This window comes from Ostrea edulis, chromosome 9, assembly GCF_947568905.1.
Source record: "Ostrea edulis chromosome 9, xbOstEdul1.1, whole genome shotgun sequence".
NCBI lineage: Eukaryota > Metazoa > Mollusca > Bivalvia > Ostreida > Ostreidae > Ostrea > Ostrea edulis.
In genome coordinates, this window is record NC_079172.1 from 22,106,258 (window position 1) to 22,123,520 (window position 17,263).

General features: G+C 34.1%; 1 protein-coding gene across 1 annotated transcript; it reads right to left on the reverse strand.

Moving 5' to 3' along the window:
- Positions 1 to 2,031: 2,031 nt before the first annotated feature.
- Positions 2,032 to 14,935, reverse strand: LOC125660278 (M-phase inducer phosphatase 2-like). The gene is made up of 7 exons (XM_048892102.2): positions 14,801 to 14,935; positions 9,289 to 9,450; positions 9,003 to 9,152; positions 7,519 to 7,617; positions 7,177 to 7,313; positions 2,477 to 2,594; positions 2,032 to 2,166 (listed from the first exon to the last, which is right to left on the reverse strand). The coding sequence occupies exons 1-7, from the start codon at positions 14,933 to 14,935 to the stop codon at positions 2,032 to 2,034; spliced, it is 936 nt and encodes a 311-aa protein (XP_048748059.2).
- Between the last annotated feature and the right edge of the window lie 2,328 nt (positions 14,936 to 17,263).

Sequence of the window (17,263 nt, forward strand, 5' to 3'; positions counted from 1 at the left end):
TTTGCTTTTAATATTTCTACAACACAAGTGTTACAGGTAACGGTACAGGTAACGCGTGAAAGCCGGCGTGAAGCGTCAAAAGAATTCACTACAGGTAACGCGTAAAGCGTCATAAGAATTCACTACAGGTAACGCGTGAAAGCCGGCGTGAAGCGTCATAAGAATTCACTACAGGTAACGCGTGAAAGCCGGCGTGAATCGTCATAAGAATTCACTACAGGTAACGCGTGAAAGCCGGCGTAAAGCGTCATAAGAATTCACTACAGGTAACGCGTGAAAGCCGGCGTAAAGCGTCATAAGAATTCACTACAGGTAACGCGTGAAGCGTCATAAGAATTCACTACAGGTAACGCGTGAAAGCCGGCGTAAAGCGTCATAAGAATTCACTACAGGTAACGCGTGAAAGCCGGCGTAAAGCGTCATAAGAATTCACTACAGGTAACGAGTGAAGCGTCATAAGAATTCACTACAGGTAACGCGTGAAAGCCGGCGTAAAGCGTCATAAGAATTCACTACAGGTAACGCGTGAAAGCCGGCGTAAAGCGTCATAAGAATTCACTACAGGTAACGCGTGAAAGCCGGCGTGAAGCGTCATAAGAATTCACTACAGGTAACGCGTGAAAGCCGGCGTGAAGCGTCATAAGAATTCACTACAGGTAACGCGTAAAGCGTCATAAGAATTCACTACAGGTAACGCGTGAAGCGTCAAAAGAATTCACTACAGGTAACGCGTAAAGCGTCAAAAGAATTCACTACAGGTAACGCGTGAAGCGTCAAAAGAATTCACTACAGGTAACGCGTGAAGCGTCATAAGAATTCACTACAGGTAACGCGTGAAGCGTCATAAGAATTCACTACAGGTGAAGCGTCATTAGAATTCACTACAGGTAACGCGTGAAAGCCGGCGTAAAGCGTCATAAGAATTCACTACAGGTAACGCGTGAAGCGTCATAAGAATTCACTACAGGTAACGCGTGAAGCGTCATAAGAATTCACTACAGGTGAAGCGTCATTAGAATTCACTACAGGTAACGCGTGAAAGCCGGCGTAAAGCGTCATAAGAATTCACTACAGGTAACGCGTGAAGCGTCATAAGAATTCACTACAGGTAACGCGTGAAGCGTCATAAGAATTCCCTACAGGTAACGCGTGAAGCGTCATAAGAATTCACTACAGGTAACGCGTGAAAGCCGGCGTAAAACGTCATAAGAATTGAAAAGCAAGCTCTGAGCGAACTCTGACCCCTGGGAAAACTAAAGGTGGCATCAGGTGCCTAGGATGAGAAATCATCCCGTGTTTGTAGAGAAACGTGTTTCATTAGTTTTGTAACAATTACTTAGCGAAGTTAAAACCCCCAATAACAATCTCCACACTACGGGTTTTTATATTGATGAAACTATGAATTATCATGATTTTTCATATTTTTTGCGTACATTTGTGAAATTAATTATTTTATCGTACAATATTTTCAGAATGAGTTCTACATTGAAGGGTGTACATTTAAGGTTATTATAATCGCTGTGATAAGCGTTTACATGACCTTTGTCATCACTATAATGATTAATAAGAAATAACAATTGCAGGTTTTCTAAGTTGCTAGAACTTGTAACCAATCCTTTTGTACATTTATACAATAAAATATGTTCAAATCAAATCAACAATTGCAAGAATCCGGTGAATTAAACTTTATTTATCTACAATAAATATAATATAAAATTCAACAAAAGAAAACAATAATAACAAAGATTACAACAAAAATCATGAACAACAAAACAATTGAGCACTTTGAAACAAGATGAAGTTACGTCGTCCGTGTTACAGTGACCGCGTCACTGGATTTCCGCTTCCTGTTCATCGGTTGAATTAAAATAGTACAACCTATCAGTCAAGTAATCGAAGTATCATATCTAAACGTCATGGTCCGATACGCAGAATCGGTTCTCAGAAAATTGTCACCGTCCGATACGCAGAATCCTTTCTCAGAAAAGCTAAGTGATTAAAACGTCACGGTACGATACGCAGAATGGGCTCTCAGAGAAGACGTAGTCCTACACTGTGTCTCTTGTATCCTCCACTCCAAGATTTGGACTTCGACCGGAAATGACGCAGGTCGTCGGAGAATTCCTTGTGAAGCATTGGTGTGTACCCCTGGGGCTCACATAAGCCCTAAAGTGAAATAGACAGTATTGCATATAATTTACAGGCAAAATTATTGCCTTTTCAAATACAAAATTATTACGACCATGCTAAATTTGCCACCTTTCTTGTGATATTGGCAGATCATGAGGATTTTGCTACTACAGAAAGAAAATTACAACATAAGATCGAAATGAAGCTCAAGTATTTTAAACTCCGAACAGTTCCGTAATTTTCACAATGCAATAAAAAATGTCTAGTACTATATACTACTTAGAAATGTAACATTATGTTTGGGACGCAGTGACAAATTGCAACCAAACTCTCTGTTTTGTCTTACCGTGTGTGCTTCGTAGAAAGCCTTGAATCCATTATGCATGATGTACACTTCCGGGAAGTTGAGAAATGGGTAGTTTTCCTTGTTAAGGTTCCGGTCAGCTTTTCTCACGTTACGACACCTTAAATATCAGATCGTAACAACACCTAAGATATCAGATCGTAAAGACACTATAATATCTAATCATAAACACCTAATATATCAAATAATAACGACAACTAAGATGTCAGATCATAAACACCTAAGATATCACATCGTATCAACACCTAATATACCAGATTATAACGACACCTGAGATATCACATCGTAACGACAACTAAGATATCAGATCATAACGACAACTAACATATCACATCGTAACGACAACTAAGACATCAGATCATAAAGACAACTAAGATATCACATCGTAACGAGACCTAAGATATCATATCGTATAAACAACACCCAAGATCGTAAAGACACATAACATATCACATCATAAAGACAACTAAGATATCACATCGTAACGACAACTAAGATATCAGATCATAACAACAACTAAGATATCAGATCGTAACCACATCTAAGATATTAGATCGTAACGACACCTAAGATATCAGATCGTAACGACAACTAAGATATCAGATCATAACGACAACTAAGATATCAGATCATAACGACACTTGAGATATTACACCGTACCAACAACTAAGATATCAGATCGTAGAGACACCTAAGATGTCAGATCATAAACACCTAAGATATCACATCGTAACAACACCTAATGCACCAGATTATAACGACACCTGAGATATCACATCGTAACGACAACTAAGATATCAGATCATAAAAACAACTAAGATATCACATCGTAACGAGACCTAAGATATCACATCGTATAAACAACACCTAAGATATAAGATCGTAAAGACACATAACATATCACATCATAACGACAACTAAGATATCACATCGTAACGACAACTAAAATATCACATCGTAACGACAACTAAGATATCAGATCATAACGACAACAAAGACATCAGATCGTAAAGACAACTAAGATATCAGATCGTAACCACAACTAATATATCAGATCGTAACCACAACCAACATAACAACAACTTAGATATCACATCGTAACGACAACTAAGATATCAGATCATAACGACAACTAAGACATCAGATCATAAAGACAACTAAGATATCAGATCGTAACGACAACTAAGATATCAGATCGTAACGACACCTAAAATATCAGATCGTAAAGACACAAAGATATCTAATCATAAACACCTAAGATATGAGATCATAACGACAACTAAGATATCAGATCATAAAGAAAACTAAGATATCACATCGTAACGACAATTAAGATATCACATCATAACGACAACTGAGATATCACATCGTAACGACAACGAAGATATCAGATCGTAACGACAACTAAGACAGATCATAAAGACAATTAAGATATCACATCATAACGACAACTGAGATATCACATCGTAACGACAACGAAGATATCAGATCGTAACGACAACTAAGATATCAGCTCATAAAAACAACTAAGACATCAGATCATAAAGACAACTAAGATATCACATCGTAACGACAACTAAGATATCAGATCATAACGACACCTACGATATCAGATCGTAACGACAACGAAGATATCAGATCGTAACGACAACTAAGACATCTGATCATAAAGACAGCTAAGATATCGGATCATAACGACACCTACGATGTCAGATCGTAACGACAACTAAGATATCACACCGTAACGACAACTAATATAACAACAAATAAGATATCACATCATAACGACAACTAAGATGTCAGATCGTAACGACAACTAAGATATGAGATCGTAACGACAACTAAGATATCAAATCATAATGACACCTAACATATCAAATCGTAAAGACAACTAAAATATCAAATCATAACGACACCTACGATATCAGATCGTAACGACAACGAAGATATCAGATCGTAACGACAACTAAGACATCTGATCATAAAGAATTAAGATATCACATCATAACGACAACTGAGATATCACATCGTAACGACAACGAAGATATCAGATCGTAACGACAACTAAGATATCAGCTCATAAAGACAACTAAGACATCAGATCATAAAGACAACTAAGATATCACATCGTAACGACAACTAAGATATCAGATCATAACGACACCTACGATATCAGATCGTAACGACAACGAAGATATCAGATCGTAACGACAACTAAGACATCTGATCATAAAGACAGCTAAGATATCAGATCATAACGACACCTACGATGTCAGATCGTAACGACAACTAAGATATCACACCGTAACGACAACTAATATAACAACAAATAAGATATCAGATCATAACGACAACGAAGATATCAGATCGTAACGACAACTAAGACATCTGATCATAAAGACAGCTAAGATATCAGATCATAACGACACCTAAGATATCAGATCATAACGACAACTAAGATGTCAGATCGTAACGACAACTAAGATATGAGATCGTAACGACACCTGAGATACCACATCGTAACGACAACAAAAATATCACATCATAACGACAACAAAAATATCAAATCGTAACGACAACAAAGATATCAGATCGTAACAACAACTAAGATATCAAATCATAATGACACCTAACATATCAAATCGTAAAGACAACTAAGATATCAGATCGTAACGACAACTAAGATATCACATTGTGATACCAAAGATATCAGATCGTAACCTGTTAAATTCTTGAATTGTAACAATTTTATTTTAAATAACATCTAGTATATCGCATCGGGACACCTAAGATATCAGTTCGTAACCTGTTAAATTCTTAATGTGTAATGATTTAGCATAAAGCGCCTACATGTAAAATATCAGATCGTAATCTGTTAAATGTTTACATTGTACATTGTAATGACGTTTATTTTAATTGACACCCAAGATCGAAACCTGTTGAATTTCTAATCTGAAATTCTTATTATAGAATTTCATATCATAACGTTTGTTTTAATTAAATGTTTTAGCAGCAAAAATTGTTGCATTGTAATAATGTTTGTTTGGTTTAAAGGGAAGGGCAATCCTAACCACATAGTTGCTTTTATGAATAAAGTATTACTTACTGATATCGTAATTAACAGTCTTTAACAACAAAAATCTTTGCTTTTAAACAATTAAATCAATATTAATCTATCATGTATTTTAAATTACCCGCCACTAAGAGAGTGGCCATTAAAGTTTAATTTATGACGTCACGCCGTCTATTCCGGTTTATTTCATCAGCAGCACTGTAAACATGACAAGTCACGAACAGTTAAGTTTGGAGCCGTAAAGATTTGAGCCTGTTCTTTCGCAAGAAGAAATTGAGAAAAGAAGATGTTCAGTCGAGTCGCAAACAAGGCAGACAGCAAACGTTCTTCATGCAAATGTCTTGAACCTCAATTTATTTGTCATTACGCAAATGATGGATCCACAGTTTACGTAGTCTTTTCTTTTCAAATGACTTGGTTGGGAATTTCGAAAAAAAAAACCCAACCTTTTTTCACATCTCCCCTTCGCATTAGTGTAATTAACTGCTTGCCAGGAAGGTATCAACCTATTTATTCGTAAGATCTACCACATGCACAACTTTGATGATCTCACAGGTGCTTGAGTTCAGGACCACTTTTCCCCCTCCGAATAAGCTACATGAGTTGATTTAATTAATTTTATTGTTGAAAATATTTTTAAAGCATGTCAACGTCTTGTATACCCATAAAGTCCATGATACATGTAATTCAAAATAAGCCCTTTAAAAAAAATATATCCTCACTGGTTATTATAAGTTCTGTTATAATAACCAGTGAGGGTATTTTTTTTAAAAGGGGCTTATTTTGAATTATGTTAGACTTTATGGGTATGCAAGACGTTGTTGACATGCATTAGAAATATTTTCAAGAAAAAAATAATTAAATCAACTCATGTAGTTTATTCGTAGGGGGGTGGTGGTCCTGAACCCAAGCACCTGTTGATGATCTTATAATCTCATCAAAACCGGAACAGACGGTGTGACGTCAAAATTATTGATTTTTGTGGTCTTGAATACAAAAGAGTTACACATCATGGCAGCCTCTATAGATCGCGGGAATTTCAATGTTTGACGTTTTCAAATTAGTACTGAAGCGTATCTAGGCCACATATCAACAGAATTATATGACAAATTTTTATCATATGATTAATCCTATCATTTATCATGTAAAAATCATTTGGTTTGCCTTTCCCATTAAGTAGCTTAAAAATAGTTGTATTGTAATAATGTTTGTTTTAAAGTGTTTTGGATTGATTGTTTTACGTTCCGTCGAGAATTTTTTCACTCCTATTGATATTAATAAGTGTTGTAGTAGCGTGAAAATAGTTTTATCGTTAAAATGTTTGTTCTAAGTGTTTTTGTAGTGTGAAAATTGTTGTTTTGTAACAATGTTTGTTATAAGTATTATGATAACGTGAAGATATTTTTAGTGCATTAATGTTAATTTGTAGTGCTTTAATAACGTGAAAATAGTTGTATTGTAATAATGTTTGTAGTAAGCATTTTAGTTGCGTGAAATTAGTCACACGTATATTATAATAATGTTTATTTTATATATTTTAATAGCGCGAAAATAGTTGTATTGTAAGAATGCGTGTAGATTGTTGGGAATTCCTTCTAGATTAACTTACATTCGTGGACCTCGTTCTGAAGAGAACTCGCAGTAGAAGATGAGAATGTGACGCTTCTCTGCAGCTGTATTGCGCATGCTCTGATGTTGGTCTAGAATGGCTTTAATTCCGTCCGGTCGATGAACGTTAATGGCGCCCTGTAATCATTAAAGATTTTTAAATATCTAGATAATCGTGCTTTGGAATAAGCAACTGAAACACATTGCCAATAAGCATTCAGAATTACGAACTTGTGTTTTAAGAAGTATATCCGTTCATTTTCTTCATTTGTGTAGTTATGCATTTTAATTCTTTAAAGATATCATTAATACTAGATTATTTCAGAAATCAATGAATTAATACCGGCACGTGACCGCCTTCATACTCATACGGGTATCTACAGTCGATAATGAGGTAACTTCCGATGGTGTGTTGATACCTTCCGGAAATAACGTCAACAACCTGAAATGAGTTGTAATGCAAATCATTACTGTCGATATTAAAATGAATGGCTGTAAATAAAAAAAAAAACAACTTGTTTTATCCACTCATATCTCTTCATTTAGCTCCACTTATTATCGGAAATACAATAATTAATATCACTATTTCAATCATAAATGATTTTAAACGATTATCACGAGGAACAAATATTTCATTATGGATTTTTGTAGTACATGTACGTCAGGCACATCAGATTAACAATACCATGCATCACATGTGCATACATTTTTTTTTAACTGTCTTGAATATATAAAACTTAAACTAACCTTGACACAATAATTAGGACCGAGTTGTGTAGGGGAAGGATTTATTGGACGTGTTTAAATCTTATATTTTGCATATGCATACCATGTATATTTAAGAAATAAATTTTATTTTTAATATGGCACACTTCATGAAGCGTCATTGTCGCAGTTCATATCCTCATGTGTTTTCAAAAACGAAATCTATTTCTTATATTTATATTCTACTTTAATTTCTCTAGGGATTCCCAGTCGTTAAAATAGACGCACTATATTTATCAAGATTCATGCGCGCATTGTTCATAAATGAGTAGCCAAAGATTATAATCTTTTCACTCCGGAGGACCTTGAAATTTCCTAAGGTACATAATGACGAGAACAAGAAAACTTGATGATCTCACTGTTGTTCTTTTAAACGGATTAGAGGTTGAACAGCTAAAATTATCTCAAAAAGGGATAGCAAGTTCAAACCATCATGAATACAAATTCTCTGTACTCTGTTACGCCAGTTTTGAACTATTGTTTTCTTGCTATGAATTTATTCTAAGGGAGACAAAAAAGTCAGTGCTTTCAATTTTTTTAAAATGAGCAAATAAAGAGATATTTTGCTACGTGTTCATTCCTCTGCAAGTAGATTCCCCTACAACCCCATGTTGTCAGAACTCGCTTTAGCATTCAATTTGACAAGCACGAGATAGCGATGTGACTCCGTGCCCCGCATGTTTTATGACAGAGGAAAAGTCAGGCATATAAGGTACATGTCTCCTAATTTGTCTGAATGATGCCAAAAATTCATTCGAAAATACAAGACCTTCATATTATACAATGATTAGGGTATCATTAGCACCTTAAAACTAAAACTAAGTAAAAACAAATTTAAATTTGAAAAAAAAAGATTTTATTCATTCAGAAACAGGAAATAAGATACGTAAATAAAATGTCATATGAAACCTACTTTGCAAATGATGTAAGAGTTTATGAATCACAAATAACGAGCGTAATGCGCGCGCAAATTGATAAATTTGTCGAACAGGTTATACAGAATCAAATTTTCTCGGAGTCGACATTCTATTTCAGTTCCGGAAGAGACTGTAAACTATTTACTGTATCATTGGTTACGCTCTTTAGATCCGGGTGTTTTCCAAGAATTGTGGGAAGGCTGCATGTCTGGCTTCCGTCTCCAATTATATTTGAGTCTTCCACCATTCGCCCAACAACAGATTTAATCTTGTCTTGTTCTCCCAAAGTCTTGTCCTGTTAGCACAAAGCAAATTGTTAATTGAGGAATAAAGCTAAATGAAAGAACATAATTGCATCGTTAATGAATGAAATATTATTGATGTGATTATATTTAATAGATAACACGACAAGCAGGAAAGATCCCACTTACAACAAATGAGAGAGACTTCTTGAATGTTCGTCTGCTTGTGGCAAACTTTGTACGTTTCTGTAAGGTTCCATCGTCAGTTTCGGTCGATGTCTCGTTTCTTTTCAGAGGTCGTCGGATGTTGATGGAAGGCGACAGAGAAATGCTGGCAAATGGACGCTCTAACTGCAAGCAAATTTGTTTTTTTACCTACGTGATGAATATTTCATATACAAGATAGCAAGCTGATTATTATATTCATAGCATTCAATTTGTTAGTGATAAAATGTTCCTAAATTCTAGAGTTTTAGCAGACAATATCTGAGTTATTTGAATATATTTTATTGTATCACTACACAAAAGGATCAAATTAGATGAAGAATAAATACGATATTTAATGAATGAATAAATATATATAAAATGCTAAATGAACAAATTCAATCCGAAACACACAGCACAAATTGACAATTGTATTAATTTTTATTACATTTTTAATACCCTTGATTTATTCCTACATATTATACACCTCGAAGGCCAATACAAACAATAACTTCAATCCCAAATGAAGTTAGCTCCATCCTCATGTGACTTATCAATATTAATGGTTGAAAGTGGAAAACCTGTATTAATTCTACTCAATATAGTTTAACTGATAACCAAAGAAAATGTGTATGTTGCCACCTCTTCGAAGGTGTCAGACAGAAGGATATGTCAACATCAGAAAATGACACATTTTCGTTAAACAGAATAATAAAAATAGATAAAAACTGTTAATTCATAAATATTTATAAATTAATTGTGAAAATCAGGGAAATCATTGTATAATTGACATGCAGTAGAGGAAATTCCAGCATAGTTATTGCCCTTGACAACATTTTTAAGATTATCTGTGGAAAATGGAAACTTTTTCGGTATCAATAGTTTACCAAATTTTTTTTATCTTATGCAGTGGATAAAATTTCTCTGAAAGATATACATTGTATTTTTATCATGCGCAAAGTTTAATTAGATAAGATTTTGCAAAAACCTACATGTATGACATCATCATATGCAGCACAAGTTGCTTCTATAAAAATCCCTGAATATGATAAAGTGATCTCCCCTGTTATACAAGTAAAATTAAAAACTTGACAAAATAAAATATCCAAAAATCATCGAATAATATATACAAAACAAAAAACATCAGCCAAAAAAAAAAATTAGCTGCATAAAATTAGATAGGTGAAGGAAGGGGAAGGAGGGTGGGTAAAACTTCTAAATTCCTCCTTGTAACAAATTAATTTCAGAACTGACGCTATCTAAACATCAGTGATATGACCTTACCATATGATTGGACAATACATCAGAAACTTGAACTGGTTAAAATCACAAAATGACCTTAAATACAGACTGTTACAAAATTACATATACAATGTAGATAGAGAATGGGTTCGCATATCACAAATTACATAAATGCCATTATTTACAATAATGTAGTATTATTCTATAAATAGTTATGATTGGGCTGCAGCCCTCTTTCATTTGTTGGCTTACCAATGACTGTATGATTGGAAATTTGCTTTTCATTCGTGATTCCGCGGCCGCACCAAACTGAAAGAAAGGAAGAGAATGCCGTGATCTTATTTAAAATATATTACACATACATACCTGTGTATCTGTACAAACGATTAAAACATACATCTGTACAAACGATTAAAACATACATCTGTACAAACGATTAAAACATACATCTGTACAAACGATTAAAACATACATCTGTACAAACGATTAAAACATACATCTGTACAAGCGATTGATACATTTCAGAAATGAACTTCATTTTTGAATGATGGCATGAAAAGCACGCTGTTGTGTTCATACACTCGTGTACTTTCAAACTCAAAATTTATTCTAATTATGGCTAGCTGTATTCGGTGCGTCTGCGCGTCAATCGTGGTCAGTGTTTTCCGGTGAAAGTTGATGTGGTAATAAACACTCAATGAACTTGATTTTATTTAGTTTTTAGCTTTATCGCTTGCCCCCCCCCCCCCCCCCCCCCCCCGGAAATTGTTTACGCGAATATAGACCCCAATGAAAAGTTCAAGGAATGTTTAAAGCACTAAGCTTTTTTCAAAGTCATCAAACTAATGACACTTTGTATCTTTTAGCTCTCGATATATATTTTGTCTTAAACTGTTTATATCTATATGCGAAGTAACAATTTTAGGTGGCGAGGATACATCACACGGTGGTTTCCACTTTTATGACAAATATTTATTTGCTGAATAAATAAATGAATAAGAGTCACTACCAAGTGTCTTATCATAAAGACTTAAAATAGACCTATACACGGCCTACGTCACAATCAAATGTACCGGGTAAATGCGGAACCACGCGTCCGTTTTCCGAAATGTGGTATTTTAAAGATATCAGTTTGATTTTTACATGGCGATATGATTGTCCTATATTGATTCCTTCCAAGGCGTTCTTATCAGCTGCGGTCAAATTTTGTATTTAAAAATGGGGGGAGGCTAAAGATGATTCAAGCTTTAGATAAAAATCGGTTGGAAAACAGACAACATTTTGGCGGATGAGGGCGTCTGCGAGATACATTGGCTATTCATGTATGTAAACGTTTTACAATGATCCATGTTCAACATATGGAATTACGCGGGCATCAGAAAGTTGGAGAAACGGATGGGAAAGGGGGGCCAATTCATATTTCCACCAGCATCATAATAACATTATTTCTTTTGTGAGGATCCGGGTTAAAGTAGGTTCTCAGTACCCCATGCTTGTCGCAAGAGACATAGTAAGCTTGTGTAAAAATAAAAGTTCACACTTCGCTGCTCCAGTGACCACAGATATCGTAGTTGTGTTCGCTGATCCAATGTTGCAGATATTGACGCAAGCTTTAAAGAACGGCTGCAAATAATTTGTTTTATTTCACCGACCGTGTGTCATTTTTTTCCCTCATCCCCTCTCCTTTTTTCAAAATTATTGGGGCGACATCTGTATAACGCGATTACAACTGTAGTTCCTTATTGAGATTGCATCTACATAGATCGGCGTAAGTGGTGTACATGTACGTATATCCAATTTATGTACATGCAAATGATTCCATGATAAAAGATATAACACACATTACACACATGCATTAATCATAATAGCAAACCTATCAAAATTCAGTTTGTTACTTTCGTTTTACATTCACATTGTGAATACCTTCTTCTAGAATGATTTGTTTTCAGATATAATGCAAAAACTAATTGCAAACCACATGTATCTATAATACTTATAGTTTAACATAGTTCAAATTATTATCCAAGATTGTAAATATATTCAAATTTCATATGTCGTATTAAAATATGATAATGTATAATTCAAGATTTTTTTTGGGGGGGGGGGGTGTACTTGTTATAGAGCTTATAGCTTTTAAAATGATACGTCACATATGATTTTCTTACGGAAATCCTTTTTCTGAGATAATAATCTGTAAATTAGAAACAATTTATTCAAGGTTTAGTCCGTAAAAAATGGGGGGAAAGACCAATATTGACATCAAATGGCATTTTCAACAGTATTTCCTTTAACATGTGTGGGCTCACAAAGTGTACATTATGAAAATAGTTATTCAAATTCATTAAAATAAATGATTACATATCATTAAATAATGGGTATATAGTCTATGTTGCTTATTACAGCCCATTTGTTTTGGAAAAATAATAATTATTAAGAAAAATAAGAAGGAGGAATACATTTTCATTAATGCTGATTATATGTGGATGGGGTACTTACTTTTGAGAAGCAATAACAATGAAATTAGCATGTTGACATATATGTTTTTCAATGTTTATCTATTACTGGAATATATATCTATCTTATAAAGGCAATTTTTTCACGATTGAGTCCATTTAAGGCCGAGTATAGGTCTACCTTAAAGTCTTATGTTATTCAGCCGTCAGATTTTTATCAATTGTTACATATATAATTCATGCTCAAATTGTTAATATAATATTTTTCAAACATTTACCTTAACTCTCGCCTGGGCCCATTTGAAGCCAGAGCGCCCCCCCCCCCCCCTTCGCTCCTTCAACACAATTTCTCCCAATGCCATATTAAACCGAAACCGTGCATACAGGACTCTAACTAGTACTTGATATATTCGGAAGGGTGTGATAAAATTTCAGATGCAAAGGCTAGTATTTGCACTATATGAGAATGGACTTTAGTTATAATTGACGTGCAGTTCTTTATAATAAACCCATGTTAAACCACAGGCCTTGGGGCATGGGCCGTGCAACTCCGACCCCATTACCACCTTAATTTTTCTGATCCGGGATGAACATATATTTTTTTCTTTTTACTTATGTTTTTTAAATACATGTATACATTAGAGATTTTCGTCTCTGTTATGTTATCAGTGAATGCTTCAATTTTTTAATTTTTTTTTTACAAATCGCTGAAAACTTGATATTTACTAATATGTAATTGAGACGAAAAAATACATTTTAGATAATCCGTAATGTATATTTATAATTCAAAAGTAACAAAAAAGTGTGTAGATCCCAGATCAGAAAAGGTTAGGGGCGTGTCGCATGATCCATGCCCCAAATGCTTAGGTATATATTAAAATACCCCTATTGTAACGCCACCACGTGAGACTTCTGGTGAAATATCGAGCCCGAAACATACGATTAAAAATAAGCGTTCAAATTGTGACGCGCGGACGCGCCGAATACAACTAACCCTTATTATATTTAGATTTTACTAGTCGTTAAAATAGTCGAACTATATTTACCAAGATTCTACGAACATTGCTCACATTCATGAGTGAAATTTCTATCACTTCAATTGGTAAAGATATCGGAAGGCAAAAACATTGCAAATGTAGATACATATTTATATAAACGATTGAAACACATATCTCTGTACAAACAATTGGTATATATAATGTTTAAAACTTAAAACTTTAAATAATTTATGATAAATTCTATCATGTACATGTACGCTCTTACAACAGCGATGTACAGTGGATTCAGTTTATTGTGATACAGGAGACCTGCGAACTACATTGTAATTCGTTGTATCCGATTTCATTGTAACCAGAGGTTACTGTAGTTTGAATGATAGGATTCGTTATGATTTTTCATTATTATTAATAGATTTTGCTTTTATATTCTAATCAATTCTAAGGGGTATGGGCTCCTTGTCATATAGTTAAAACGTTCTAAAATTCCTCACCACATTTGAAATGGTAGATATGTTCAAAATAAAGAAATGAATCTCATAGTTAAATTTTCTTTCCCATACAATAATGTTTAAGCCATTTTTGCTATAGAAACAAAAGAAACTTTGTATCAAAATTACAGCATTGCGGGGTGTATATTTAAATTTTGATATGCCAAGGTGATTTGTAGCTAATATGGAGCTGGGTTTTTCTCATTGTGGACAGTAATCGGTAAACATGTCTTTGACAACTAATGTCCATTTAACTTTGATTAATCTAGTTATTATTTAAGAATTTTTTGGATGGTATAATGAAGAAATCCCCTACCTCCTCCATTCCTAGGCCCGAGTCCTCATCCTCACAGGGCACCTGGTTGTTGTCAGGAAACAGAGTCCGTTTCGGTAGGCATCCGAGGCTAAAGTCCGAGTTCAATACTGCGTCTAACCTTTCTGGCGTAAACATGTTGATTTCTTTGTCTAAATGAATTGAAGAGATAGAATAATCGTATAAATAAACCCGATATTGTCAATAGTAGTGACTGTCATCAATTAGACATAAAACATCTAAGGGTTTGCAGGTTGAGTTAGGAATTTACATGTAGTATCCAAAATTTTCAAACCATCTTACATATCATTCACTGTAGAGGGTAGGCAATATCTGTATCACGGAGTTTCGTTTTATATAGCTGACTTAATTTTTTTAAATTAGAATTTACTGATTCTTTCATGCGGAACTAACTTGGGTTGTCTGGAAATTTTGACATGTTTACGTGCGGTAATGAAATGGTAATCTTTTAATTCCTTGTCCCGTAGACTAGTTTGCCTCGACAAAATAATTATCGAACAAATTGGCTATTTGACGGTATTGGAGCTGATAATATTGCACCCCTGATGTGCAATATTGCCCTGTAGTAAACTGTTAACGCCCGCGAGGTCAAAATCTACACATATTGTTTATCGTATGTTTTACAGATGAATGGACTAAATTTACATGATAATCTATTCTACAAATTAAAAAAAAAATTCAACAAATTTTGTATTTACAGTCCATTAAACGAAATTAAGAAACATCAAAGAAAACCAAATTAAGATTTCTTAACTAAAATATTTATTCTCTTTATTAGGATGCGAAATCTCTAGGCAAAACAAAAAGGCAGATTAAATGCATTTATTATTTTGATATCTATAAACCAATCGATTTCGTGGGGTTTTTTTTCCTTTAGGAAATAAATTTCATTTTTGAAAATACATGAGGGCATGAACTGCGATGCCTCACTTCGGCGTGCTTCTTGAAGTGCGTTCGCGTTTGATGAAAAGTATGAAGGTATGTTAAAAAATGAAGTTTATTTCTTATATTTACATGCTATTCTTTTCTGTCGGAAATCCCAGCCGATGAAATAGACGTACTACATGTATATCAATCAAGATTTATACGCGCATTGTTCATACCTGCATCACATTCGTGAGAAAACGGCTACCATTACAACTGGTAAACACATGAAAGCCAAAATATCGGAATCGTAAATATATACATATACATACTATCTATTAACATTTAGCTAGCTATCAGTACTTTTTAAGTTACGTTATGTACGTAATATGGATTTCAATAAATTTCACTTTGACATACCATTGTACAATGCACGAGTTCACGTTTAGATTTCAGAAAACGTGTTTGACATGAGATATAAATTTTAAATACAATAATTTGATTTAAATTTTGTCACCCTGACTACACATAACAGGTTATGGTAATTAAGGAAACCGGTTCTTGTTACAGTATAGATGGTAACATTTTAGCAATAACTCTTCACATTGTATCTTTGATATCTAGCATATTTAAAAAAAAAAAAATTATCTAGAGCCTTTTCTTCAATAAATCACCCTCCGTCCGACTCCTACTTAGACAGCTATTTAGAAATATGAATAGGAAAGCACATGTAGACCCTATATAATTTCTGACATTTTCATCTCTACATTAGTGTTTATTTGTTTTTTTTAAATTATTATTTATTGCTGAAGATATACGTCTTATGGCATACATGTTTACAAAAATAATAAACAAGTCAGCAATTGTATTGTATGGCATGACATTATATATATAGTATGTTACACAATACTGATGTGATTTATAGACAGAGAATGCTATATAAGTAAATCATTATGTAAATTAAAGGCACAGTAAAGATATTTCCCCAAATTACACAACTCTTTGAAATTTTTTACACTTAATAATTGTATAAGTTTAAAGATAGATGGGTTTTTCCAATAATACCTCTTGATATATTTCCTGCACAATTCAATAAAGTAAGGGCATTTTAAAATAAAATGAAATTCATCCTCAATATCTAAATTACAACGTTTACAATAGCGGTTATTTCTTGCTAAATTAAAATAACGTCCACTCTCAATGGCAGGATTATGCGAAGACATTCTAATTCTACTAATGTGTTTTTAATAAACATGTGGTATAGCCTACATCAAGTAAAATTGCAATGAAAAATAGTCATAAATGTACACAGGACCGTAAATTAACCTTCAATTTGGAGGAGACAGGAAATTAGGCGGGGGTCTGGGGGGCCGCCCAGGCCCCCAGACGCTGAGCACATTTTGTGCACACTGAACACGTTTCGTGCAAAATCCTTGATTCTAGGGCCTTCTAAGATGTTACTTGACTAACTCATTCTAAAAGAAAAATTTGGAATGCTTTTTAAGGGAGGTATCATGTTCTTAGTTATTGGAAACAACATAAATTCTAATGAACTTTAAATTTTAATTTTTTTTGGCTCAA

Excerpts from the sequence above, each read along its gene's own strand:
- LOC125660278 (XM_048892102.2), bottom strand. The coding sequence starts at position 14,935 with ATGTTTACGCCAGAAAGGTTAGACGCAGTATTGAACTCGGACTTTAGC. Across the intron at positions 7,618-9,002 it reads AGAGCGTAACCAATGATACA|GTTGTTGACGTTATTTCCGG; the intron begins GTAAATAGTTTA and ends AACTCATTTCAG. Across the intron at positions 2,167-2,476 it reads CTTTCTACGAAGCACACACG|GGCTTATGTGAGCCCCAGGG; the intron begins GTAAGACAAAAC and ends ATTTCACTTTAG.